Source organism: Temnothorax longispinosus, chromosome 1 (assembly GCF_030848805.1).
Source record: "Temnothorax longispinosus isolate EJ_2023e chromosome 1, Tlon_JGU_v1, whole genome shotgun sequence".
In the NCBI taxonomy this organism is placed as follows: domain Eukaryota; kingdom Metazoa; phylum Arthropoda; class Insecta; order Hymenoptera; family Formicidae; genus Temnothorax; species Temnothorax longispinosus.
This window is the reverse complement of record NC_092358.1, coordinates 24,153,237-24,179,214: the sequence shown is the minus strand read 5'-3', so window position 1 is coordinate 24,179,214 and position 25,978 is coordinate 24,153,237. Positions and strand designations below refer to the sequence as shown.

General features: G+C 37.7%; 5 protein-coding genes across 5 annotated transcripts; 1 reads left to right on the top strand and 4 right to left on the bottom strand.

Moving 5' to 3' along the window:
• Positions 1 to 3,592: 3,592 nt before the first annotated feature.
• LOC139819868 (protein lethal(2)essential for life-like) lies at positions 3,593 to 4,670 on the bottom strand. Its single transcript, XM_071789628.1, has one exon. It carries the CDS (start codon positions 4,438 to 4,440, stop codon positions 3,841 to 3,843), a length of 600 nt encoding a protein of 199 aa, XP_071645729.1. The 5' UTR covers positions 4,441 to 4,670; the 3' UTR covers positions 3,593 to 3,840.
• Positions 4,671 to 10,849: 6,179 nt separating this feature from the next.
• On the bottom strand, positions 10,850 to 12,565 carry LOC139819855 (protein lethal(2)essential for life-like). The gene is made up of 2 exons (XM_071789619.1): positions 11,703 to 12,565; positions 10,850 to 11,631 (listed from the first exon to the last, which is right to left on the bottom strand). Exon 1 carries the CDS (start codon positions 12,340 to 12,342, stop codon positions 11,743 to 11,745), a length of 600 nt encoding a protein of 199 aa, XP_071645720.1. The 5' UTR covers positions 12,343 to 12,565; the 3' UTR covers positions 10,850 to 11,631; positions 11,703 to 11,742.
• Positions 12,566 to 13,342: 777 nt separating this feature from the next.
• LOC139819845 (piggyBac transposable element-derived protein 4-like) lies at positions 13,343 to 16,260 on the top strand. The gene is made up of 2 exons (XM_071789614.1): positions 13,343 to 14,152; positions 14,243 to 16,260. The coding sequence occupies exon 2, from the start codon at positions 14,252 to 14,254 to the stop codon at positions 15,989 to 15,991; it is 1,740 nt and encodes a 579-aa protein (XP_071645715.1). The 5' UTR covers positions 13,343 to 14,152; positions 14,243 to 14,251; the 3' UTR covers positions 15,992 to 16,260.
• A 2,130-nt stretch (positions 16,261 to 18,390) lies between these two features.
• Positions 18,391 to 19,582, bottom strand: LOC139812187 (uncharacterized). The gene has a single exon (XM_071776843.1). It carries the CDS (start codon positions 19,423 to 19,425, stop codon positions 18,679 to 18,681), a length of 747 nt encoding a protein of 248 aa, XP_071632944.1. The 5' UTR covers positions 19,426 to 19,582; the 3' UTR covers positions 18,391 to 18,678.
• Positions 19,583 to 22,181: 2,599 nt separating this feature from the next.
• LOC139819840 (protein lethal(2)essential for life-like) lies at positions 22,182 to 23,894 on the bottom strand. The gene is made up of 2 exons (XM_071789599.1): positions 23,017 to 23,894; positions 22,182 to 22,944 (listed from the first exon to the last, which is right to left on the bottom strand). The coding sequence occupies exon 1, from the start codon at positions 23,653 to 23,655 to the stop codon at positions 23,056 to 23,058; it is 600 nt and encodes a 199-aa protein (XP_071645700.1). The 5' UTR covers positions 23,656 to 23,894; the 3' UTR covers positions 22,182 to 22,944; positions 23,017 to 23,055.
• Between the last annotated feature and the right edge of the window lie 2,084 nt (positions 23,895 to 25,978).

Genomic DNA, 25,978 nt, shown 5'->3' with positions numbered 1-25,978 from the left:
CGACAATAAAATTCTTCATTCAGCATCTTCACTCGAGATATATTCAGAATCTCGAAATTATGGAGACGAAGCTCTTAATTTTATTTCAAATTTAGGACATTTTCTTTAGAGACTTTCTACGTGTATAAATACATGCGTTAACAATCATTTTTTAATGCTTAAATTCAAAATCTGTCCGCTAATTTAATTTGTTCGAGATTCAATATTCTGTCTCTTAAAGAATTTGACGTATGCGTGCGCGTAGGCGTTAACTAATTATTTCTAAATAATTAAATTTACAATGCCGATACTTTGGTGAACTATCGTAAATTGGTGTCTCTCCTCGTGGGTAATTCTTAATGCGCTTTTTCCCGAACTGCCAACAATCAGGTCATCGGGCCTGGAACAGCATTGGGAATACTGGACTGTGCCGCACCACTCGACGTGCTCCTTGTACAATTCGTTTCCTGGCGCATTCTCCCATCCCTCGCGCGACGACTGCATATCTATCGATATCGTTACTACATCTCTCGCGCACACGGCTTTAAGACTAACGGACATTTACGCGTTGCCGCAAACACTCGTGCGTCGTATTTCCTGCGCGAAGGAAAACAGTCGGACACATTGGAAGAAAAAATGAAGAGTAAGGAAAGATCCTTCAGAAATATCGATCTGGGTAAGAACAACTTTCATTCTGTGCGTCTCCGTGTTTGGAACGTCAGTGCATGTCTAACTGACATGTACTTCCATAAGAAGAATTGTGAATAAGAATTGTGAATAGAATTGTGAATAAGAAGAATTTTGTGAATTACACTTGCGTATATGAGTCTTATTATGTGAAATAAAAAAATCACTTAAGAATAAAATTTGATGGAAAAATAAGAGATATCTGTGCCAAGAGAATTTTATTATCCTGTTAGTTGAGCAAAAAAAACAAAGTTAAACAGCGTAATTCTTTCTGATTAATTGGAAACACAGATTACGTATATTGATGGCGTAAAAAGGAAGTATCGCGAAGAAAGATTATCGTCGCATGTAACTATCGATGGCTCGGTGAACGACGGCAAAATCGATCACAAGTGCTGGCAGAAGCTCTCAGATATCGCTCGGTTAAGAGAGTGATTACGTCAAAGGTTTCGTGACATCATTTGAAGCATCGTTGTGTCAAATGTTCGGCACAGCGATGACTCCGACAGAAAGTCCCCAAAAGACGGAAACTGAAACGAAAGAAATGCGTCTCGTCAGAGACCAAAAAGAAAAGAAAAAAAAGAAGAAAGACGAGATATGAGAGCTGTAAAGCATCTCCCGAGAAATACGCTTGTAATTAGACGTTTCCTCTTAATTGTTTCTTCTTTCGACGATCCTTCCCGCATCGCATTTCTTATTAATTAGTAGCGAAATTCGAACGAGACACACACGTTTCGCAACATACGCGTTCTCTTGCTTCTTTTTTCTTTTTTTTCCGCGAACGTCAGCTGGAGGCGCTTTCGGTACAGGGAGGAGTGCGGAAACCCGGAGGAGAGGAAAGGGTGAAAGAGAGGGAGAAAGGTGGTTGAGAGATCGGGGAGTGTCGAAGTAGAGCCGAGGAAGAGGTGAGGTCCCGCGGGGTAGTCGGAGACGATGCACGATAAGCACGCTCCATCCCCTTTCCCTGACCTCAGGCTGTCTCTCCGCGTTTTGCGCGCTCGACTCGAGACCAGAAGTGTCCACTCACACCACCGCACCGTCTCATCCGCCTATTATTTTCGACCGACTGCCGATTGTCGTGCAACTGCCAACGTAGGGGATTCTTCTTACGTGTCTGTCTCTACGCGATTTGTCGGTGTTTCGGGATTATTTACAGATTCGCCATACAGATTGTCTGACTCGCGATCGTTTTGGTTATTCGTAATCTACTCATCTTGTCACACCAGATGCGTGACTTATCTGGATTATCGTTCCATGTTGCACAGCAATAATTAAATTATAAACTCGTACAAGAGTCTGAAAATATTCATTTATTAATTACTATATTGATTAATCGTTATTAATTATTAATTAATTTGAATTCGTACGATACATTGAGAGAAAATAAAAATTATTTAGATTTACGTATGCGAAATAATAGCGTTTGCTACTTTTTTGTTACGTCTATAGGTTGAAAGTATAAAATGCATATAGACGTATATTGTATATGTCTATATGATAAAATGTCAGTCGCATCTCTTTGATATATATTTGATTTTCTTTCTAACAAACGTATGAAATAGCATAATCTATAACTACTTGGGCATTATATATTTTTTAAATCCTAATGTCCATTAAAATATTGCATTGCCATTACGCAATAAAATGAAAAATTTAAAACGTACATATTGTGTGTGCTACTAAATTTAGCTTCTACTTTTAAATTAAACATATATGTATTATTTATTAGAGAGATAATGGGAACAGCTTTTTATTCCGCATACACAATAATATAAGTTGAATAGAAATAGACTTTTGAATACAGAATACAGTTACTGATGGATTGCTTTAAATTCTGAATCTATATTATCTTATGATATATTTGTCACGTTGATAATTCGAGATATACTTTTATCGACAGTGGCAAAAATAGATACACATTGTCAATCCTAAAACGGATGTAGATAACAGTACAGCCTATAGGCTCGCTTTATCCGTGATTCGCTACTCTTTCCAAGAGAGGTCTCTGTAATCTCTCTTTTGTGACGATCAGCAGGGATTTTTCGAGAAGATTCTAGAATAATCTAGAAGGAATAAGACAGAGGAATAAAATACAGACAGAGCTATGTTAAATAAGGTCTTCTCTGTCGTTCGGCCCCTACCAAAATCCTAAAACTCATCTTCGTCTCGACTGTCACGAAATAACTGTCACCACCTGACAGATGATTATTTTTATGCTTCCTATACAATTCCAGCGAAACTTGAATTTATCCTGCATTATCCAGTTATCCTTTTATTTTCAAATGCATAGAGTTAATTCTACATGAAAGGATCTATGAACTGAGAAAGAAAATAAAATAAAGACGATATCACATTATCAAGCTTAATTATCATTAATTATAAATTACATGTCATTATATTATGCGAATCATGTCATTTCAAATACAATGATAAGACGGTTAAAGCATATAGGCACTGTCAAGATCAAACTGAGGAAGAAAATAAATAAAATGAAGACAATGTAGATTATCAAACTTGATTATTACGAATTATGAATTATATGTCACTATATTATGAATTAAAGCACACAGGCACTGTGTGACCTCAAGATCAGAGAGAAAATAAATAAAATAAAGACAATGTACATTATCAAACTTGATTATTACGAATTATGAATTATATGTTACTATTACGAATTGTCATTTCAAATACTTCACGTCAAATACCTTAAACGAACTTTCAGCATTCGAAAAGTACTCTTCAATTTACATCTCTTGCTTACTAGCTTATTACTGTTAACTCACTGATAATCCGATTATCCTGTCTAATCCAACACTATACACTAATTACTACACTAATTCCGTTAATACAATTTCTAGTAGGAGATCCTCTCCAGGAAATATGGAATAGGATAGATCAAAGGGACATGAAAGATCAAGACACTCGATTTCAGTTTCACTGGAATAATTTATTCGATTTATTCCATTATCTCACAAAAAGAAAAAAGAAAAAGATAAATGCAAACACATGAATGTTTCTGACCTTACGTAAGAAAGGAACAATACACTTGAACGTTAAGAATACTACAATGAACATAAAATATAAGAACGTTTCAAGAAACACACACGGTATAATGTATACACGTTATATACGATTAAGTCTTTTTTTTTTTATACGTTCGCGCGGCTCCACTTTTTACTTCTTCTTCTCCTGAGCCTTCTCCTGCGCCTTTTCCTGCACCTTCTCCTGGATCGCCGGCTTGCCGGTGTGCTGGATCTTGATCGCCCGCTCGTTCTGCAGCTTCGGCTGGTCCTTCCTGGGCGCGGTGATGCTCAGCACACCGTCGGACGACAGGTTTGATGTCACCTGATCGATATCGCACTGTTCCGGTATCATGTACTTGCGGACGAACTGCCGCGAGATCCAGCCGTGCTCGTCCTGCTTCTCCTCGTGCTTGGCCTCGACCACCACGCACTTGTCCACGACTTTGACGTTGATCTCCTCCGGCTTGAACTGCTGCACGTCCAGGACCACCTGGAACTTGTCCTTGTCCGCCTTGACGGTGGACATGCCGCCGTCCTCCCTGCTGCGCAACAGCTCGCCCCAGGGCCGGTAATAGGCCAAGGGTGACACACGTAGACGTCGGTCACGTTGCGGCAGCGTGAAACGCTCGACGATGTTCGGATGCGTCAGTTGGTCCGGGTGAATGCCCAGGCCGAAGTTCTGGTCGAAGAGCCGGTGCGGGTACTCCAGGTCCTCCCACCAGTCGGAGAACAACAACGGTACCAGAGACATGCTGACCCCTTCTTCTTTTTCCTCAGGGAAGACTCGAAAGAGACGTGAGAAATATATCTCGAGCGAATTATCGCCGGTAAGATGAGATGACTTGTCGTCAAGCCGGTTCGCTGTCTAGCAACGGATTCGCTTTGAATGGCTTTGATTCGCAGTATTCGCACTGATCACACTCGCGTTGATCGTTTTCTGTCGTCCACGGCGTGCGCCGCGAGTTTTATAGCCGTGGCAACCGGGCGCGACGCGCGCATGCGCGTAGGGCGAGCCGGCTGCGAATGTGCTCGATGTGCCGGCCGGCGAATCTGTCGCGGACTTTCGAGAACGTTCACGAATCGATACGCGCGCGAGCAGGGTAGGGTTCGAAAACAAACTCGAAGTTTCGCGATCGCGCTTGCCGCTCACACATTTCCGGCTCGCGGTTACGTCCTACTCCCCTTCGGGAATCTTCGTTACCGTATCACGCGGTGACTTGAAAGTGGCAAAATTCTCGCCGGCTTCGAATTTCGATGCTACAAAGAGAGTGAATGACGAGACCGTTAATTCGCGACAATAGACGCCGGTAGTTGAATTCAACGGAAATATACCGGTTTCGATTCTTTACAGTAGAGTAATCATAAAGGGTCGTTTTTGTATGGATCTGAGGGACATGAGATTTAAGGGAGTTCTCAGGCAAAAGTAAATGACATTTTCGATCAGTCTGGTCGAGAAGCTTCGATCAGCTGATCGAGAAATTACGCCGCGCCACGCGCCAGTCTGATCGAGAAATTACGACGTTTTATTTCGAATGCATGAATCGTAAAACGGATATGCTAAAAGAAGCTGAAACTTTTGATTTCGAAAGACTGCGACTGTTAATGAATTATTTGATATTATAAACAATTTTGATTTATTCTAATAAAAGCGGATATGAACGATAGGTTTTTCACTTTAATTTCACTTTAATTATTCAATCAAATTAGAGACTGATTGAATGTAATATTATGCAATCATGCAACGGATTCACTTCTCGAATCTATTCTAGTTAAATTAAACGATTTGCTAGAAATTATCATTGGACGTATACATATAAACAAATAAGTCAATGCTATAAAAGAACTGGGTTAATTAATGACGCAACAGATTTTGTTCAATTGTGTGTTGCAGATTATTTTTTTTTAAACGAAAGTCTGGGCAACAATTCTATTCTTATACGTGCGCTGTATGTGCGCAATTCAATGTTTCTAGAATATTTGCTTCTACGGAAGTGCGCGATTACCTGTCAAGTGATAAAAATACAAAACGTTTAAACGAACATTTTAACGAACATTTTAACAAATTTCTGAAGGCTGAAAGAGATTACATTTTTTTACTAATTTTGTTTTTTTAACGTTTCTCTGATTTTACACTTGTATTTTTACACCTACAGCTGACGATTTTATTTTTATTATTATCAATGCATATAATGTATCTATTATTATTTCTATTATTATTATTGATCTAACTATTATATGCGCGCATGTTGCGTTTTAATATATAGTGAATAATAATATATTATTCTGTCAAATTAAATATATTTTTAAGTAGTTAAACATTTTAGTCGATGAGATTGTTTAAAAAATTCAAACAATTATGAAAAAGAAATAATAGATTTTAACCTTTAATTGATAAGATAAAAAAATTGGTGGTGAAAGTTTTTTTTAGATGTCATGCTAATTATTTTGTCTCTTCTTTTATGAAAGGATTTTTTTAAAGATTTTATTTTTTTTCTATCCAAGAACATGAAGAGTATCAGACAAAATATTGCATTAAAATCTTTAATTATTTATTCATATTAATATAAATAAAAATTAGAACATAAACTGTAAATTTTGGTATCTGATTTCATTTAATTTTGTTAAGAATTAGTTTACAACAAAAACGTTTCTTTCGATAGAAAATTTTTTTCCTCGCAACTTTTCTATTTACAAATTGATTAAAAGCCTATTACAGAGGTATAAAACGGACAGGCATTTTAAACGACAAACATTTTCAAAAAATTTAGTCTAAAAGTGTTACGCAATTAGATCATTGGCCGGAATTTATAGTCGATTCTTATTTCAAGACGGTCTTAAGTATAATGTCTTAAGAATCTTAAGATGCTAATACGGCTCTGTGATTGGTTCATGACACCTTAATATTGTACTTAAGATGGTCTTAAATATAAGAACCGACTGTGAATACCAATCATTGATCCTTATCCTACATTCAGGATGCGCTGAATTGCGTTTTTCCTTCATTTACCGTAAGCTATTGCAGTGAAATTTGCTACAGCAAGCAATTTCTATTGATCCTTTTTTTAGAAATTCGAATTCTCTGAATCGTTATCGTTAGGCCTGTTCGTTTTCGTTGCACTTCTGAACTAGTCCAATAAAACTTAGAATAAAAGAAAATTATTTTATCATCAATATAAAAACACACACAACTAAATTTCTCTCAAGGATGGATTAGTATGGCACTTAGCACAATCGGTAATATATATACACTAAAAAAAGTATAATATACTATACAATGTAACTACAATACAATAAGAAATGTATTATAGTTCTGGCCAACAGAGCGAGAAACGTAGTTTTGTAGGAGTAAGTGCAAAGTGTAAAACAACCAAATTACGTATGCAAAATTACGTATCAAATAGAACGGAAAAAAAAGATTCCGTAATTCAGTCTATCATTTTTCGGGCTTCGGTCCTGCTTCCTGTGCCTGCGTGGCCGTCACTTCCTCCCGAACGTATACCTCGTTGTCCTCCGACTTCCTCTCGACGGCCGGGACCGTTTCTCGAACTCGCCAGCCTCTTTCTGGCTGTTAGGAGGAACGGCCGGCTTTCCAGTCTACTCGATCTCGATCTCGAACACTCTATCATCAGTCTCATCACTCAAATCCTTCGGCTTCAACGGCATCGTGATATCCAGGACCCGGCCGTCGCTCGAGAACGTGGCCTTCATCAGGTCCACTTCAGCTCTATCGGGTAGCAGAAATCGTCTGACAAACTGCCGGGAAACGACGTCGTCTATCGTCGTTTCGTGCTTGCCCTCGATGACCACCCAACGATGACCAGAACGGTTCACCACCTTGACGGTGATCTCCTCCGGTTTGTACGTCTCCCTATGCATATGTAGGGCGATGTAGAATTCATTGTCGTCAATGCCCGCGTAACTGGCCATAAGCATATAATACGGTCTCGGCGCGGTGTACGTCCACCAGGGATAGTCCCGTATGTAGCGCCGGTTGTCGCTATCGATGAGGTCTATACGAGAGGTTAAGTTTTCCGGTCGGTCCAGCGAGCTGACGGGTGCGGCCAGGACCAGATGCATTTGGCTGTACAACAGCGGCAGGAGGAACAAACCCATGACGTCGTCGATGGGTTCTCTACTTGCTTACACGAATCGGTTATCACGATTTCACAGCTTCGTCGAAGAGACCAGCGCGTGCTACGTGCTACCCGCTGCTTGCGTAGGATCCAATGCCTTGTGTACTCGCACAGGAATTTCAACAATTGACACGGGTCCGTCGTTGCGACCGCTATTTTATGTCAGACGGTTTTCGGCATGGGTGGGGGGACTGGGGAGGTACATTCCATGACATTGCAGGGCTTCGAGAAATTATCGCGGATGGAAGCTGCATTATCGTAGTTAAAATAGATCCTCCACCACTGTAATCTTTCCACTTCTTCTTCTTCTTCTTCTTAGGTTTAATGGCTCCTGCCTCTAGTACGAGGTCAATACGGCCAGTGTTTTTCACTGTTTGGTTACTATACGGTTGAGTGGCGAAGTCTAAAAGGCAATTGCAAGACAGTATCAGTCGCTATACTTTAAAAAATTTTTTCGTTCGGGCGGAACACGTCCGAACATGTTAAAACGTGTCGTCCGTGTCTACACGCGAAACACGTCGACGTGTTTGTCGATAGCTATTTGGTTCGAACTTCGGCGTAGTTAAGAATCTCCAATCTCCATCGATTTATCTTCTCGCATATGTCAGAAAACTTCCACAGGATATAATACATGCTCAGGTGTCGTTTATATATCAACAAAAATTTTATTAATAATCAGTTTCATCTCAATAGAATGTATTAAAGATTTTGTGCAGATTTAAAAAGGTCAAAACTGAAAAAGGGAGGGGTTGGCATCTATTAAAAAAGAACATTTTTGAAGAACGAAATTGAGCCACGTCAGTGACACAGAAAAGCATGACGCAATTCACTCACATTTGACGATTAAATGAATCGAGATGACGTGCAAAGTGAACGCACGATGATTATGAATGCGCAAAGGTGTTACGGAAACTATCATTTGTTTAACAATATCACGCCATTATAGCGCTTTTCATACATCATCGTATGTATGTACAAAGAATAGAAAACAAACATGCATGCAGGTTTGGTCAGAAAATTGCATTGTCGATTGCACGTCAATAGTTGCGAATTACGTGAAGTTCTATAACGATTTTTTAATAATATTTATATATATTAACTAAGATTTACGTTGATTTTCTTATTATTATGTAGGTATTTAAAAAAAAGTAATATGAAATATTGAAGTTCAATGCGCTAGAATGCTATATAGGCGTAAGAAATAATAAAATGCCAACTAAAATTATACACATCATTAATATCCTTATATATATCTGCAGAAACTTACTAAGAAACATTATATTTGAATAGTTATCTAAATATTTTCGCTCATGAACACTTTGAAAAGTCCTTGATCATTTGACAACACGTACTTATGAACTGAACGTTCGTCATTCATGTGCAACAAGCGTGTTATAAAATATCGAATATTTTAGAACTCATTGCAGGATGAATCATTTCTACCGCGGTCTCAACATAAATCATTTCAAAAAAACGAGACATTTGAAAAGAAATAAATATTTGGATAATAAAGTTTATTAAATTTGTTTAATTTTCTAATTACTTCTAATATAATTAACAAAAGACTAACGCAGTTTGCATCAAATGATGAGTGGATATATCGGAATAAATTTGCGAAATTTCAATTTGTAGTTTTTTTTTTTTTTTTTTTTTTTAATAAAATTCTCTTGCCTTCAATGACAGCACAATTTGTACATTTTCAGTTCAATTAACACATATTGCATTATTAATATCCACATTGCACGCTTATATATATCCGTTTGCTTTACTTGCACATTTTCTATTTACGTTTTTCGTTCTTTTCAATGCCCAAATATATATTTACTAAATTTAATGAAAAGAACCCTATGGAGTATAAGTAAAAGGAATAGCTTTCAGATTTACACAATACGCATCTGCATAATGGCTCTTTCCTCTTTTCATTTTTTTTTGTCAATCGTACATTCAGGGAGTCGTACATTCGGTACATGAAGACTACCCAGATAACACGAATGTTTAAAAGACATTGTAAAAACATTTTTTAGACATTTTATATATTATACGTGTCTAAAAGACATCTTTCAGACGTGTGCTATCCGGGTTGATAAAAGATAGTTGAGAATATGGACCTATGTCTTGAGAGAGATCAGTCTTGACCATCATGGCACTAAAAGAGTCATTAACATCGAGACTACTTGAGTGCCAGTCGGCATATCAAGTTGAAGATATGTAACCTTGAAATATAAGAATCTAAGAAGCTGACAATAAACTAACTGCTAAAAGAAGTCGAGTCAGAAATTGAGTCAGAAATAAAAGAAACTGTACAGAGGATAATAAACTAATAAATTTCAGAACGCTGTTAGATTATCATGTATGTACGTTATAGTTTGTATACATATATGAATTGTGGGAAAATTTCTGCTTTGTTATGACCTCGGTTATGACCTTATGACAGTTAAATTTAATATAATTACAACGTTATAAATAATATATGTACATAGAATTTCTATAAGTACATGTGTAATTTAGTACGTAGAAATTTTGTACCTTTTTAGTTACATTTTAACTTTATGTAATAAAACTTTGTCGTACACAAGTTTTTTAATTTTCTTCTAATCGACATCGGTATACAGAAGGAAACGAGGGAAAGAAGAGATTTATATATTTACTGTAACTTTTTAATTTTTTGTATCACATATCGTTGCGATTAACTGAACATTTTCTTAAACTCCATTTGAAACTAATCAAGCAGTTTTGTTATCAAGCATTCTTTGCTTCGTAAGATTAAGTTGTCCTTTCTCAATCGTTTAATTACTTTAATTCGAAGATTTTTGACACTTATCAAAGCTTTTGCTAAAGAAAAATAAATTATAAGCTAAATAAAGACATCCTATCATTCTAAAATAATGCGTAGAATAAGTTACTTCATAGAAAATTTCTCGAAAATAAATATGTGTACAATGATAAACGTGACTATACATATATTAACGAGATAAAGGAATCAGGAAGTGGTAAGTTCAATAAGGTAATAAAATGACACCATTATAATTAAAAAAAAAATCCTTATATTTGACAAATAATCGCAGTCTTACATCAGTTTTACAATTATTAATTTTCTATGTTCCAGACAAAAACAAAAATTTTATACTTCTTTTCACTTAACTCTAATTATAGGACCTTTATTCGAGTACACCTAATAATAAATACATCCTAGCTCATCTATTCTATCTTATTGTGAAAGTTCATGATAGAATTTCAGTAGTAATTCTTCTGTTTTAGCCCAGCACAGAAATCGATAAAACTAAATTTCAATAAAAAATAAAAAATGGAGCACTTCTGAAATTAGAAGTCATGTTTCCTAATTTATAAGATAGTAGTTAATTTAGGAGTAGTAAATATTATTGGTTCAATTGAGTCCTTTAAAAATAATTAATTAAATGAATAATCTTTAAATAAATGGATTATACGAACTTAGAAACACCCTCGTATATAAGTAATCGTAACTTTAATCATATTACAGGGACTAACTTGCAAAATAGACTGATATCAAGTTCGTACGTCTTTAACGGTCGATAGATCTATCGCACGTCCGTAGGATTATACACAGGAACATAATATTGATTTAACGAACAATATGAACAGTTAATACTTCGAAGAAGCACCACCTGGAAGTCATCCTTGCTGATGGCGGGCGATGGATTCACGCAACGCCTGATCGCCAGCTTCACCATGTCCCTGAGCTCGTTTAGTTCGTCACACCGTTGCGGTATCAGTCTCGGACTGACACTCTCAGCCGACACCGGCAGTCGTTTCGGTGAACGTTAAGAATACTACAACGAACGTAAAATATAAGAACGTTTTCACAGAAACACACGCTGTATAATGTATACACGTTACATACGATTAAGGCTTTTTTTTATACGTTCGCGCGGCTCTACATTTTACTTCTTCTTCTCCTGAGCCTTCTCCTGCGCCTTTTCTTGCGCTTTCTCCTGGATCGCCGGCTTGCCGGTGTGCTGGATCTTGATCGCCCGCTCGTTCTGCAGCTTCGGCTGGTCCTTCCTGGGCGCGGTGATGCTCAGGACACCGTCGGACGACAGGTTTGATGTCACCTGATTGATATCACACTGTTCCGGTATCATGTACTTGCGGACGAACTGTCGCGAGATCCAGCCGTGCTCGTCCTGCTTCTCCTCGTGCTTGGCCTCGACCACCACGCTCTTGTCCACGACCTTGACATTGATCTCCTCCGGCTTGAACTGCTGCACGTCCAGGATCACCTGGAACTTGTCCTTGTCCGCCTTGACGGTGGACATGCCGCCGTCCTCCCTGCTGCGCAACAGCTCGCCCCAGGGCCGGTAATAGGCCAAGGGTGACACACGTAGACGTCGGTCACGTTGCGGCAGCGCGAAACGCTCGACGATGTTCGGATGCGTCAGTTGGTCCGGGTGAATGCCCAGGCCGAAGTTCTGGTCGAAGAGCCGGTGCGGATACTCTAGGTCTTCCCACCAGTCGGAGAACAACAACGGTACCAGAGACATGCTGATTCCTTCTTTTTCCTCAGGAAAGACTCGAAAGAGACGTGAGAAATATATCTCAAGCGAAATATCGCTGGTAAGATGAGATGACTTGTCGTCAAGCCGGTTGGCTGTGGTTCGCTATCTAGCAACGGATTCGCTTTGAATAATTGAATGGCTTTGATTCGCACTGATCACACTTGCGATCGTTTTCTGTCGTCCACGGCGTGTTCCGCGTGTTTTATAGCCGTGGCAACCCGGCGCGACGCGCGCACGCGCGTAGAGCGAGCCGGCTGCGAATGTGCTCGATGTGCCGGCGAATCCGTCGCGGACTTTCGAGAACGTTCACGAATCGATACGCGCGCGAGCAGAGTAGGGTTCGAAAACAAACTGGAAGTTTCGCGGTCGCGCTTACACATTTCTGTCTCGCGGTTACGTCCTGCTCCCCTTCGGGAATCTGCGTTGTCGTATCACGCGGTGACTTAGCGACAAAATCTCGCCGGCTTCGAATTTCGACGCCACAAAGAGAGTGAATGACGAGACCTTCGCGACAATAGACGCCGGTAGTTGAATTCAACGGAAATATACCGGTTTCGATTTTTCACAGTGGAGTAATCATAAAGGGTCGTTTTTTTTTTAGAGATCTGAGGGATATGAGATCCAAGAAATCTAAGGGACATAAGACCTAAAAGATCTCAGGCAAAAATAAATGACATTTTCGATCAGCTGATCGAGAAATTACGCCGCGCCGCGCGCTGGTCTGATCGAGAAATTACGACGTTTTATCTAGAATGCATGAATCGTAAAACGGATATGCTAAAAAAAGCTGAAACTTTTTATTTTGAAAGACTGCGACTGTTAATGAATTATTTGATATTATAAAAAATTTTGATTCATTTTAATAAAAGCGGATACGAACGATAGGTTTTTCACTTTAATTATTCAATCAAATTAGAGACTGATTGAATGTAATATTATGCAATCATGCAACGGATTCACTTCTCGAATCTATTCTGGTTAAATTAAATGATTTGCTAGAAATTATCATTGGACGTATACATATAAACAAATAAGTCAATGCTATAAAAGTATAAAAGAACTGGGTTAATGACGCAACAGATTTTGTTCAATTGTGTGTTGCAGATTATTATTTTTTTTTTTTTAACGAAAGTCTGGGCAACAATTCTATTCTTATACGTGCGCTGTATGTGCGCAATTCAATGTTTCTAGAATATTTGCTTCTACGGAAGTGCGCGATTACTTGTCACGGCAAGTGATAAAAGTACAAAACGTTTAAACGAACATTTTAACGAACGTTTTAACAAATTTCTGAAGGCTGAAAGAGATCACATCTTTTTACTACTTTTGTCTTTTAAACGTTTCTCTTTACACTTGCATTTTTACACCTACAGCTGACGATTTTATTTTTATTATTATCAATGCATATAATGTATTTATTATTATTTCTATTATTATTATTGATCTAATTATTATATGCGCGCTTGTTGCGTTAATATATAGTGAATAATAATAAATTATTCTGTCAAATTAACCCTATTCGCTCCAACCATGCCTTTCGTGTCCCACGAATTTCTAACAGTCGTTTTTCCCGGAAAACAAATGATCGTCGGAGAATCCCCACCACGCCGGAAAAAAGTTATTGTGGTGGGGAATATAAGGCAGAAACCTCAGAGCCGCAGCTCATTTGGTTTCGAAACGGTAAACAATCCAAATCTCGGTGGAACACGAAAGTGCATGGTTGGAGGATTACGTGGTGGGACACGAAAGTGCATGGTTGGAGGATTTGGAGGATTACGTGAGTGTTGTGTGAAAGGTAAGTGAGGATTTCTTTTCTATAAAAATGTATTTTTATATACAATAAGCGTATTTAAAATATTTTTATTGTTAATTTGACATTCCACAGAGGACTATTATGGCTCACAATCAGAGGCAGGCGGAAGAGGTGGCGAGGAGATTGCGACGCCACGAGCCGGTTTCGTATTTCGGCGAAGACGACAGCGACGAGGAACTAGATGCTTTAGAAGAACAAGATGACTCAAATACTGAAGAGGAAGCTGACGAGCTCGAATTCGAAGAGGGAGATGAATCGGAGCAGGACTCGGAAGAGGAGACAACGGAGCCTGAAGCATCAACTTCCACGGCGAGAAGGCGTCGCATTATTTACGGTAAAGATAAATATCGATGGTCTTTATCTCTACCTGAGACGCGCGGTCGTCGGTCAAGGTTGGTGGTGCATCTACCTGGTGCGATAAGTCATGCGAGAGTTGCCAATTCTCCATTAGAATGTTGGTCAACGTTGTTTAGTGACAATCTTGTAGAGGTAATACTGAAGTATACAAATATCGAGATTGACAAGTATCATACGGAACACGGTACCGCTAACGAATCGTATCAAAGACATTTGGATATGGTGGAATTAAAAGCATTTCTCGGTCTGTTATATTTCTCCGGTTTGAAGAATGATAATCGAATCGGCATTACTGAGTTGTGGTCATACGAGTTTGGTAGCTCTGTTTATAGAGCAGCAATGAATGTAAGAAGATTCGAATTTATATCGGCTCGTTTGCGCTTTGACGATAAGACTACTCGTGCGGAAAGAAGACGAACAGATGGATTAGCAGCTGTTCGAGAAATTTGGGATATATTCATCAATAATTGCCAAACAAATTATACTCCTTCAGAATTTTTGACCGTTGATGAACAATTATTGGGATATCGTGGTAGATTTTCTTCTAAAGTCTACATGAAGAGTAAACCAGATCGCTATGGTATAAAAATTGTAACACTAAATGATGCAAAAACTTACTATTTATATAACGCGATTCCGTATGCAGGGAGAGTAAATCCCCCTGCCAATGAAAAAATTCCGAGTTATTATGTTCGAAAGTTATGTGAGCCTATTTATCACAGTAATAGAAATGTAACATGCGACAACTGGTTCAGTTCCATCGAAATTTTCAAGAAAATGTATAAAGATTATAATCTTACAATGGTTGGAACTATAAAAAAAAATAAGAGACAAATCCCAGAAAATTTTAAACGCACAGCATCGGTTGGAACCGTCCGTTGCGGTTACGATGGTACTAATGTTCTCATGTCTTGGTGTCCAAAGAAGAATAAAGTTGTACTAATATTATCATCATTACACAACTCATGCAAAATCAATGAAATTTCCGGAAAGCCTGAATTAGTTGAATTTTATAACAGTACGAAAGCAGGTACAGATGTCTTCGACCAATGTTGTGCGTTTTTTAGTTGTGCGAGAAAAACAAGGAGGTGGCCATTGAGATTCTTTATGGGTATGCTAGACCAAGCATCTGTTAATAGTTTTATTCTTTATAATTTTAATGTACTCCATAACATAGAAAACAGGAGAACTTTTCTAAAAGAGCTAACAATGTCACTGATAACTCCACACTTACACAATCGAAAAAACATAAGTGGGTTGCATGTGGCAGTTATCAGAGATATTAACAATATTTTGTCAGAAACAGACATTCCAGTTAACAACAATGACAAACTAGAGAAACGTAAAAGATGTTCTGTCTGCGAATATAACAGAAATAAAAAAACTTTGTACTGCTGCGCAAAATGTAAAAAACCAATATGTGAAGACCACAGGATTCGATATTGCTACGATTGTTCACGATAAATCACGCGATATAAAAAAATAAAAATAATTATAAAAAATATAATTTTTTTAAGTAAAAAATGTTTTTCACATCCAAATTCGTCTTTCCTTATTCAGAAATTCTTTTTCTGGCATCCTAAGTCCTTCTGTACCATTTAAAAATTACCAAATTTGCGGCGACGAAATTAAGTATTCCTATTTAATTAATAATTATCTCATATTTTTTTTCTCATTTGCACTACTTTTAGCTTTAATTTGCGTTTTGGTTCATTAAGCTTCGTCAATTTGTTCGTGAGTTATGATTTTTTAAGTAAAACGAGTCGTAACGTGTGTTTGTCAACATATAATTGTTGTAAAAAAATATTTAAATAAATGATTTCCAAATTTTCTTTACATTGATTTTTAGTCGAAGGTACAAAGATATTATAATAATTTTTGGAGAATTTTTCAAAGCTATTAACATTTTGAAAAACGCGTGGGACTCGAAAGTGCATGGCTGGAGGAATATTAGGGCGGAAAAAACGTTGGAGCGAATAGGGTTAAAATATATTTTTAGAAGTTAAACATTTTAGTCGATGAGATTGTTTAAATAATTATACGGGAAAAAGAAACAATTTAAAACACAGTTTTCTAATTGTAAGTCGAGAATGTTTTGCTACCTGGAGACCAGCGAATATTTGTCAAAATAATCGTTTAATCTCGCTGCGATGTCCTTGGGTCCGTACATAAACAGTGCGGCGAGAGAGAGAGAGAGAGAGAGAGAGAATCTCTGTTCGACTGCTGAATATTATCGAGTCAATCGCAGAAATACGAAAATACCCGAAATTTAATTCGGCAGTAACAGCTGTTTTATTTTATTACACTTTTCGAATCGATATGACCTAATAAAACGCCTCATCGCTAAAGCGACTCTTCTGGATTTTTCCTGTCATTATATAGACAGTTACGTGGCACTGTTTGCAAAGCATATGTGTGCACCAAATAATAAGCAGATAAAATAATGATAAGTATCAAGGTGATGTTGGAGTCTAGAAGTCTATCTAGACTAACAAATAAATGGAATCGATGGTACTTATTCATAATACGGTCGCCACTTCTAAAATATATAACTAAATTTTCTTGTCATTATTTCAACAAATAGTGTAAATAGATTAATTGCTTTCAAGTAGAAAAAAAATTGAAAGTGGCGCTCGTATAATAAATAAGTACCAAATCGATTATCGTTCTTAAATTTTAAATGATCCAACTGCAGATGTCGAATTATTTCACAGACGAAACAATTGTTGCATAAATAAAGTATTAAAAAATTCTCGGATTCCTCCTAGATTTTTCTACAAATAAAATCTTTTTCTACAAATATATTACTTAACGATAGAACGATTAGCATATCATTGGCACGATAACCATCGTGAATTAAATGATTTCTCATCTTATTTTTCATCACAGTCAAGCAAATTTTAAAAACTTTTAGAAATATCGTTTCATGTTTCTCGCATTCCCCACATAGCATGCATAACAAAAAGACGTCCAAAAGATATCCCGAAGATATTCTATCTCGTAAATATATCTTGGGTCTTCTTTTTTGTTATTATCTAACTCTATTCTTAAATGATATTGTTAGATTTTTTACTTGCAGCAGAGAAATCTGTATATTTAAAATTTATTAAAAATATGTATCGTGTGAACATTATTTTAATTATTATTCTCGATGAGCAGTTATATGACTCAGCTAATGAAGCATCCATATCGCAAGCAAGCTTAACTTGACCTCGACAAAACGATATTTATAGAACGAACTCTAGTAAATCTGCGGGGTAAGGACCTACGGAGAGTCGCACCTTAGAGACTATATCTGCGTTCTATTTTCGTTTAGTATAGAGTAGAGTAGTAGAGCCTTCTCGCTGCTTCTGCGTATTTACTGCAGTCAGTAATTAATAGCCAACGGACACATACACTCGACTGCCTTTTTTTTTCTATTGATAGACAAAGGGAGATGCGAGATGCGCTCAATTGCGTTTCTTCTTATTTACCGTAAGCTATTGGGTTGAAATTTGATATAGCAAGCAATTTCTATTAATCCTTTTTTTTTAGAAATTCGAATTCTCTGAAACGTTATCGTGAGGCCTGTTCGTTTTCGTTGCACTTCTGACCTAATGCAAAAAGTTAAAATAAAAGAAAATATATTTGTTTCATTCTAACTCATTGCACTATGTTGCACTAGTTCAGAAGTGCAGCGAAAACGAACAATCCGATTATTAGCAGTTTAAAAATACTCAGTGTAAATGTATAAGAAAAATTATGTAGGAATATGCGCGTATATTTTTTTTGTATTATGTAAATATGATTTCTATTAATCAAACTGATCAAACATAACATTATCTGAACGATATAAAGGAACTAAATAATAACGGATGCTGATAAAAACCCGTTTATTTTATCATCAATATAAAAACACACACAACTATATTTCTCTCAAGGATGGATAATATGGCACTAAGCATCTCATAATCGGCAATATATATACAATTAAAAAAAAGTATAATATACTATACAATGTAACTACAATACAATAAGGAATGTATTATAGTTATAGCCAACAGAGCGAGGAACGTAGTTTTGTAGGAGTAAGTGCAAAGTGTAAAACAACAAAATTACGGGTGCAAAATTAGGTATCACATAGAACGGAAAAAAAGATTCCGTAATTCAGTCTATCGTTTTTCGGGCTTTGGTCCTGCTTCCTGTGCCTGCGTCGCCGTCACTTCCTCCCGATCTAAGTATACCTCGTTGTCCTCCGACTTCCTCTCGACGGCCGGGCGGGCCGGGACCGTTTCGGGCTCGCCAGCCTCTTTCTGGCTGTTAGGAGAAACGGCCGGCTTTCCAGTCTGCTCGATCTTGATCACTTTCTCATCCTTCGGCTTCAACGGCACCGTGACTATCAGGAAGCCGTCGTCTTTCGTGGCCTTTATCTGGTCCACTTGAGCGCGACTGGGTAGCATATATTTTCTGACGAACTGCCGGGTAAAGACGTTGCCGTTGTCTTTCGTCGGCTCGAACGCCTCGACGACCAACGAACGATCCACCACCTCGACGTTGACCTCATATATAGGGTTCATAGGTAGGGTTATCTTGAAGACGTTGTCGTCAATGTTTGTGTGATTCCTGTCCTTGATCACGTGATCGGGGACGTGATATTGTTGCTGATGCCTATTGTTCAGCACTTTCAGCCCAGCTTTAAGCAGGTTCGCCCCGAGGTCCGCCCCTAGGTCAGCCCAGGGTCTGACGAAGTCCAGTACCTCGCGCTCGAAACTGGCGGTCGGGTAGTAGCGATCGGGAACGCGAGAGGTAAAGTCTTTCGGTCGGACAAAGCTCGGTTTACCGAGATTTAGGTTCAGCGAGCCGACGGGTGCGTCCAGGCCCAGATGGAGATTCGAGAACATCAGCGGCAGGAGATACATGACGTCGTCGATGAGTTCTCTACTTGCTTGTACGAATCGATTATCTCGATTTTACAGCTTCGTCGAAGAGACTAGCGTGCTTGGGTAGGATGCAATGCCCAGCAATGCCTCGCGTACTCGCACAGGAATTTCAACAACTGACACGGGTCCGTCCGTCGTTGCGACCGCTATTTATGTCAGGCGGTTTTCGGCCTGGGTGGGGAGACTGGGGAGGTACATTCCATGACATTGCAGGGCTTCGAAAAATTACCGCGGATGGAAGTTGCACTCTCGTAGTTAAAATAGATCCTCCGCCAATTTGCTCAACCCTCTATCCGCACAATAAACGGTTGAATGAACGGAGATGTGCTCAATTGTCCCTTTCTGCTGTTTGTCGATAGCTGTATTTGGTTCGAACTTCGGCGTAGTTAAGAATCTCCAATCTCCATCGATTTATCTTCTCGCATATGTCAGAAAACTTCCACAGGGTATAATACATGCTCAGGTCGTTTATACATCATAACAAATGTTTCATTAATAATCTGTTTCATCTCAATAGGCTATATATATGTATTAAAGATTTTGTGCAGATTTAAAAAGATCAAAACTGAAAAAGGGAGGTTGGCATCTATTAAAAAAGAACATTTTTGAAGAACGAAATTGAGGCACGTAACACAGAAAAATATAACGCAATTCACTCATATTTGACGGTTAAATGAATCGAGATGACGTGCAAAGTGAACACGATGATTGAATGAGCAAAGGTGTTACGGAAATTACCATTTGTTTAACAATATCACGCAATTATAACACTTTTCATCCATCATCGTACGTACAAAGAATAGAAAACAAACATGCAAGTTTGGTCAGAAAATTGCATTGTCGATTGCACGTCAATAGTTGCGAATTTACGTGAAGTTCCATAACGATTTATTTATGATATTTATATATATTATATTAACTAAGATTTATATATACGTTGATTTTCTTATGTATTTAAAAAAAAGTAATATAAAATATTGAAGTTCAATGCGCTAGAATGCTAGGCGTAAGAAATAATAAAATGACAACAAAAATAATACACATCATTAATATTCTTATCTGCAGAAACTTGCCAAGAAACATTATATTTGAATCGTTATCTAAATATTTTCGCTCATGAACACTTTGAAAAGTCCTTGATCATTCGACAACACGTACTCATGAACGCTGAACGTTCGTCATTCACGTGAAACAAAGCGTGTTATAAAATATCGAATATTTTTTAGAACAGTACAGGATGAATCATTTCTACCGCGGTTTTTTCAAGAAAACGAGACATTTGAAAAGAAATATTTGGATAATAAAGTTTATTAAATTTGTTTAATTTTCTAATGACTTCTAATATAATTAACAAAAGACTAACGCAGTCCGCATCAAATGATGAGTGGATATATCGGAACAAATTTGCGAAATTTCAATTTGAATTTTTTTCTTTGAATAAAATTCTCTTGCCTTCAATGACAGCAAAATTTGTACATTTTTAGTTCAATCAACACATATTACATTATTATAATATCCACATTGCACGCTTATATATACCCGTTTGCTTTACTTGCACATTTTCTACTTACGTTTCTCGTTCTTTTCAATGCCCAAATATATATTTTGCTATATTTCATGAAAAGTACCCTATGGAGTAAGTAAAACGAATAGTTTTCAGATTTACACAATAGGTATCTGCATAATGGCTCTTTCCTCTTTTCATCTTTTTTGTCAATCGTACATTCAGGGAGATGTGCACATTTTCATGAAGACTACCCAGATAACACGCATGTTTAAAAGACATCGTAAAAACATTTTTTAGACATCTTTTAGATATACGTGTCTAAAAGACATCTTTCAGACGTGTGCTATCCGGGTTGATAAAATATAGTTGAGAATATGGGCCTATGTCTTGAGAAAGATCAGTCTTGACCATCATGGCACTAAAAGAGTCATTAACATCGAGACTACTTGAGTGCCAGTCGGCATATCAAGTGGAAGATATGTAACCTTGAAATATAAGAATCTAAGAAGCTGACAATAAACTAACTGCTAAAAGAAGTCGAGTCAGAAATTGAGTCAGAAATAAAAGAAACTGTACAGAGGATAATAAACTAATAAATTTCAGAACGCTGTTAGATTATCATGTATGTACGTTACAGTTTGTATACATATATGAAGTGTAGGAAAATTTCTGCTTTGTTATGACCTTATGACAGTTAAATTTAATATAATTACAACGTTATAAAAATAATATATGTATATAGAATTTCTATAAGTACATGTGTAATTTAGTATGTAGAAATTTTGTATCTTTGTAATTAGATTTTAACTTTATGTAATAAAACTTTGTCGTACACAAGTTTTTTAATTTTCTTCTAATCGACATCGGTATACAGAAGGAAACGAGGGAAAGAAGAGATTTATATATTTACTGTAACTTTTTAATTTTTTGTATCACATATCGTTACGATTAACTGAACATTTTCTTAAATTCAATTTGAAACTAATCAAGCAGTTTTGTTATCCATTTTTTGCTTCGTAAGATTAAGTTCTCCTTTCTCAATCGTTTATAAATATAAGCTAAAGAATAAAGACATCTTATGGTTCTAAAATAACGCGTAGAATAAGTTACTTCATAGAAAACTTCTCGAACATAAATATGTGTACAATGATAAACGTGACTATATCAATGAGATAAAGGAATAAGGAAGTGGTAAGTTCAATAGGGTGATAAAATGACACCATCATAATTAAAGAAAAAATCCCTATATGTATTTGAAAAATAATCGCAGTCTTACATTAGTTTTACAATCATTAATTTTCTATGTTCCAGATAAAAACAAAAACTTTGTACTTCTTTTCACCTAACACTAACTATAGGATCTTTATTCGAGTACACCTAATAATAAATACATCCTAGCTCATCTATCCTATCTTATTGTGAAAGTTCAGCTACTCCAGCACAGAAAACGATTTCAATAAAAAATAAAAAATGGAGCAATTTATGAAATTAAAAGTTATGTTTTCTAATTTATGATAGCATAGTTAATTTAGGAGTAGTAAATATTATTGGTTCAATTGACAGTCCTTTAAAAATAATTAATTAAATGAATAATCTTTAAATAAATGCATTGTATGGACTTAGAAACGCCCTCGTATAAAAGTAATCGTAACTTCAATCATATCACACACAGGGACTAATTTGCAAAATAGACCGATATCAAGTTCATACATCTCTAACGGTCGATAGATCTATCGCATGTCCGTAGGATTATACACAGGAACATAATATTGATTTGATGCACAATATGAACAGTTAATACTTCAAAGAAGCACCACCTGGAAGTCGTCCTTGTTGACAGGGGGTGACGGATTCTCGCAACGCCTGATCGCCAGCGACGCCAGCTTCAACATGTCCCTGAGCTCGTTTAGTTCGTCACACCGTTGCGATATCAGCCTCAGACTGACACTCTCAGCCGACACCGGCAGGCGTTTCGGTGAACGTTAAGAATACTACACAATGAACATAAAATATAAGAATGTTTCATAGAAACACACATTGTATAATGTATACACGTTACATACGATTAAGTCTTTTTTTATACGTTTGCGCGGCACTACTCTTTACTTCTTCTTCCCCTGAGCCTTCTCCTGCGCCTTTTCTTGCGCTTTCTCCTGGATCGCCGGCTTGCCGGTGTGCTGGATCTTGATCGCCCGCTCGTTCTGCAGCTTCGGCTGGTCCTTCCTGGGCGCGGTGATGCTCAGGACGCCGTCGGACGACAGGCTCGATGTCACCTGATCGATATCGCACTGTTCCGGTATCATGTACTTGCGGACGAACTGCCGTGAGATACAGCCGTGCTCGTCTTGCTTCTCCTCGTGCTTGGCCTCGACCACCACGCTCTTGTCCACGACCTTGACATTGATCTCCTCCGGCTTGAACTGCTGCACGTCCAGGATCACCTGGAACTTGTCCTTGTCCGCCTTGACGGTGGACATGCCGCCGTCCTCCCTGCTGCGCAACAGCTCGCCCCAGGGCCGGTAATAGGCCAAGGGTGACGCACGTAGACGCCCGTCGCGTTGCGGCAGCGCGAAACGCTCGACGATGTTCGGATGCGTCAGTTGATCCGGGTGAATGCCCAGGCCGAAGTTCTGGTCGAAGAGCCGGTGCGGATACTCTAGGTCTTCCCACCAGTCGGAGAACAACAACGGTACCAGAGACATGCTGATTCCTTCTTCTTTTTCCTCAGGAAAGACTCGAAAGAGACGTGAGAAATATATCTCAAGCGAAATATCGCCGATAAGATGAGATGACTTGTCGTCAAGCCGGTTGGCTGTGTGGTTCGCTGTCTAGCAACGGATTCGCCTTGAATCCCTTGAATGGCTTTGATTGATGATTCGCACTGATTACACTCGCGATCGTTTTCTGTCGTCCGCGGACCGCGAAGCGCGCCGCGTGTTTTTCTGTTTTATAGCCGTGGCAACCGGGCGCGACGCGCGCATGCGCGTAGGGCGAGCCGGCTGCGAATGTGCTCGATGTGCCGGCCGGCGAATCTGTCGCGGACTTTCGAGAACGTTCACGAATCGATACGCGCGCGAGCAGGGTAGGGTTCGAAAACAAACTGGAAATTTCGCGATCGCGCTTACACATTTCCGGCTCGCGGTTACGTCCTGCTCCTTTTCGGGAATCTGCGTTGTCGTATCACGCGGTGACAGCGGCAAAATCTCGCCGGCTTCGAATTTTGACGCTACAAAAGAGCTCTCCAGCAAGCGACACAAGTATCGATCGTTTCATCTTTGAATGTAATATTATGCAATCATGCTAAATTAAATGATTTGCTAGAAATTATTATTGGACGTATACCTACATATAAACGAATAAGTCAATGCTATAAAAAAGAAGAATTGGGTTAATGACGCAACAGATTGTGTTCAATCCTAATCCCTCCAACGTTTTTTCCGCCATTTAATCAACGAGATTTTAACTGTTTGCCGTTTCGAGAGTAAATGAGCTAGCTGCTAGGGCCCTGAAATTTCTATCTGATATGTTCCCTACTATAACAACTGTTTTTAGAGGTATGGGGGATTATCCCACGGCCATTGATTTTCCGGAACAAACGACCGGAACAAACGACGTTAGAAACGCGTGGAACACGAAAGTGCATGGTTGGAGGGATTAGGGTCAATTATGTTGCAGATTATCTTTTTTTTTTTAAACGAAAGTCTGGGCAACAATTCTATTCTTATACGTGCGCTGTATGCAATTCAATGTTTCTATTTGCTTCTACGGAAGCGCCTGATTACCTGTCACGGCAAGTGATAAAAATACAAAACGTTTTAACGAACGTTTTAACAAATGCCTTTGTCTTTTAAACGTTTCTCTTTACACTTGCATTTTTACATCTACAGCAGACGATTTTATTTTTATTATTATCAATGCATATAATGTATCTATTATTATTGATGTAATTATTATATGCGCGCATGTTGCGTTAACAATGTTAACATATAATAGTGAATAATAATAAATTATTCTGTCAAATTAAATATATTTTGAAGTAGTTAGATATTTTAGTCGATGAGATTGTTTAAAAAATTATCCGGGGAAAAAAAACAATTATGAAAGAAACAGTAGATTTTGAATCTTTAATTGATATGATGTAAAAATTGGTGATAAAAGTTCATTTAATTGTCTCTTTCCTTTTATGAAAATATTTTCTTTAAAACATTTTTTTTCTATCCAGGAACTTGAAGAGTACCAGACAAAATATTGCATTAATATCTTTAATTATTAATTCATATTAATATAAATAAAAATTAGAAGATAAACTGTAAATTTTGGTATCTGATTTCATTAATTTTGTTAAGAATTAGTTTAGAACAAAAATGTTTCTTTTGATAAAAAAAATTTTTTCCTCGCAACTTTACTATTTACAAATTGATTAAGAGCCTATTATATAGAGGTATAAAATAGAAAGGCGTTTTAGATGACAAATATTTTCAAAAGGTTTAGTTAAAAATTGTTACGCAATTTAGATTATTGATCCTTCTACATATATTTTATGGCGCGTCAAACATCGACATATTATAGTCACGCACTAAATTACAAGCTGCACACAATAATGCTTGTGTCATTTTAAAACACAGTTTTCTAATTGTAAGTCGAGAATGTTTTGCTACCTGGAGACCAGCGAATATTTGCCAAGATAATCGTTTAATCTCGCTGCGATGTCCTTGGGTCCGTACATAAACAGTACGGCGAGAGAGAGAGAGAGAGAGAGAGAGAGAGAGAGAGAGAGAGAGAGAGAGAGAGAGAGAGAGAGAGAGAGAGAATCTCTGTTCAACTGCAATGCTGCTGAATATTGTCGAGTCAATCGCAGAGATACGGAAATACCCGAAATTTAATTCGGTAGTAACAGCTGTTTCATTTTATTATACTTTTCGAAACGATATGACCTGATAAAACGCTTCATCGCTAAAACGATACTTCTGGATTTTTCCTGTTATTATAGACAGTTACGTGGCACTGTTTGCAAAGCATATGTGT

Excerpts from the sequence above, each read along its gene's own strand:
- LOC139812187 (XM_071776843.1), bottom strand. The coding sequence starts at position 19,425 with ATGTATCTCCTGCCGCTGATGTTCTCGAATCTCCATCTGGGCCTGGAC.
- LOC139819855 (XM_071789619.1), bottom strand. The coding sequence starts at position 12,342 with ATGTCTCTGGTACCGTTGTTGTTCTCCGACTGGTGGGAAGACCTAGAG.
- LOC139819845 (XM_071789614.1), top strand. The coding sequence starts at position 14,252 with ATGGCTCACAATCAGAGGCAGGCGGAAGAGGTGGCGAGGAGATTGCGA.
- LOC139819840 (XM_071789599.1), bottom strand. The coding sequence starts at position 23,655 with ATGTCTCTGGTACCGTTGTTGTTCTCCGACTGGTGGGAAGACCTAGAG.
- LOC139819868 (XM_071789628.1), bottom strand. The coding sequence starts at position 4,440 with ATGTCTCTGGTACCGTTGTTGTTCTCCGACTGGTGGGAGGACCTGGAG.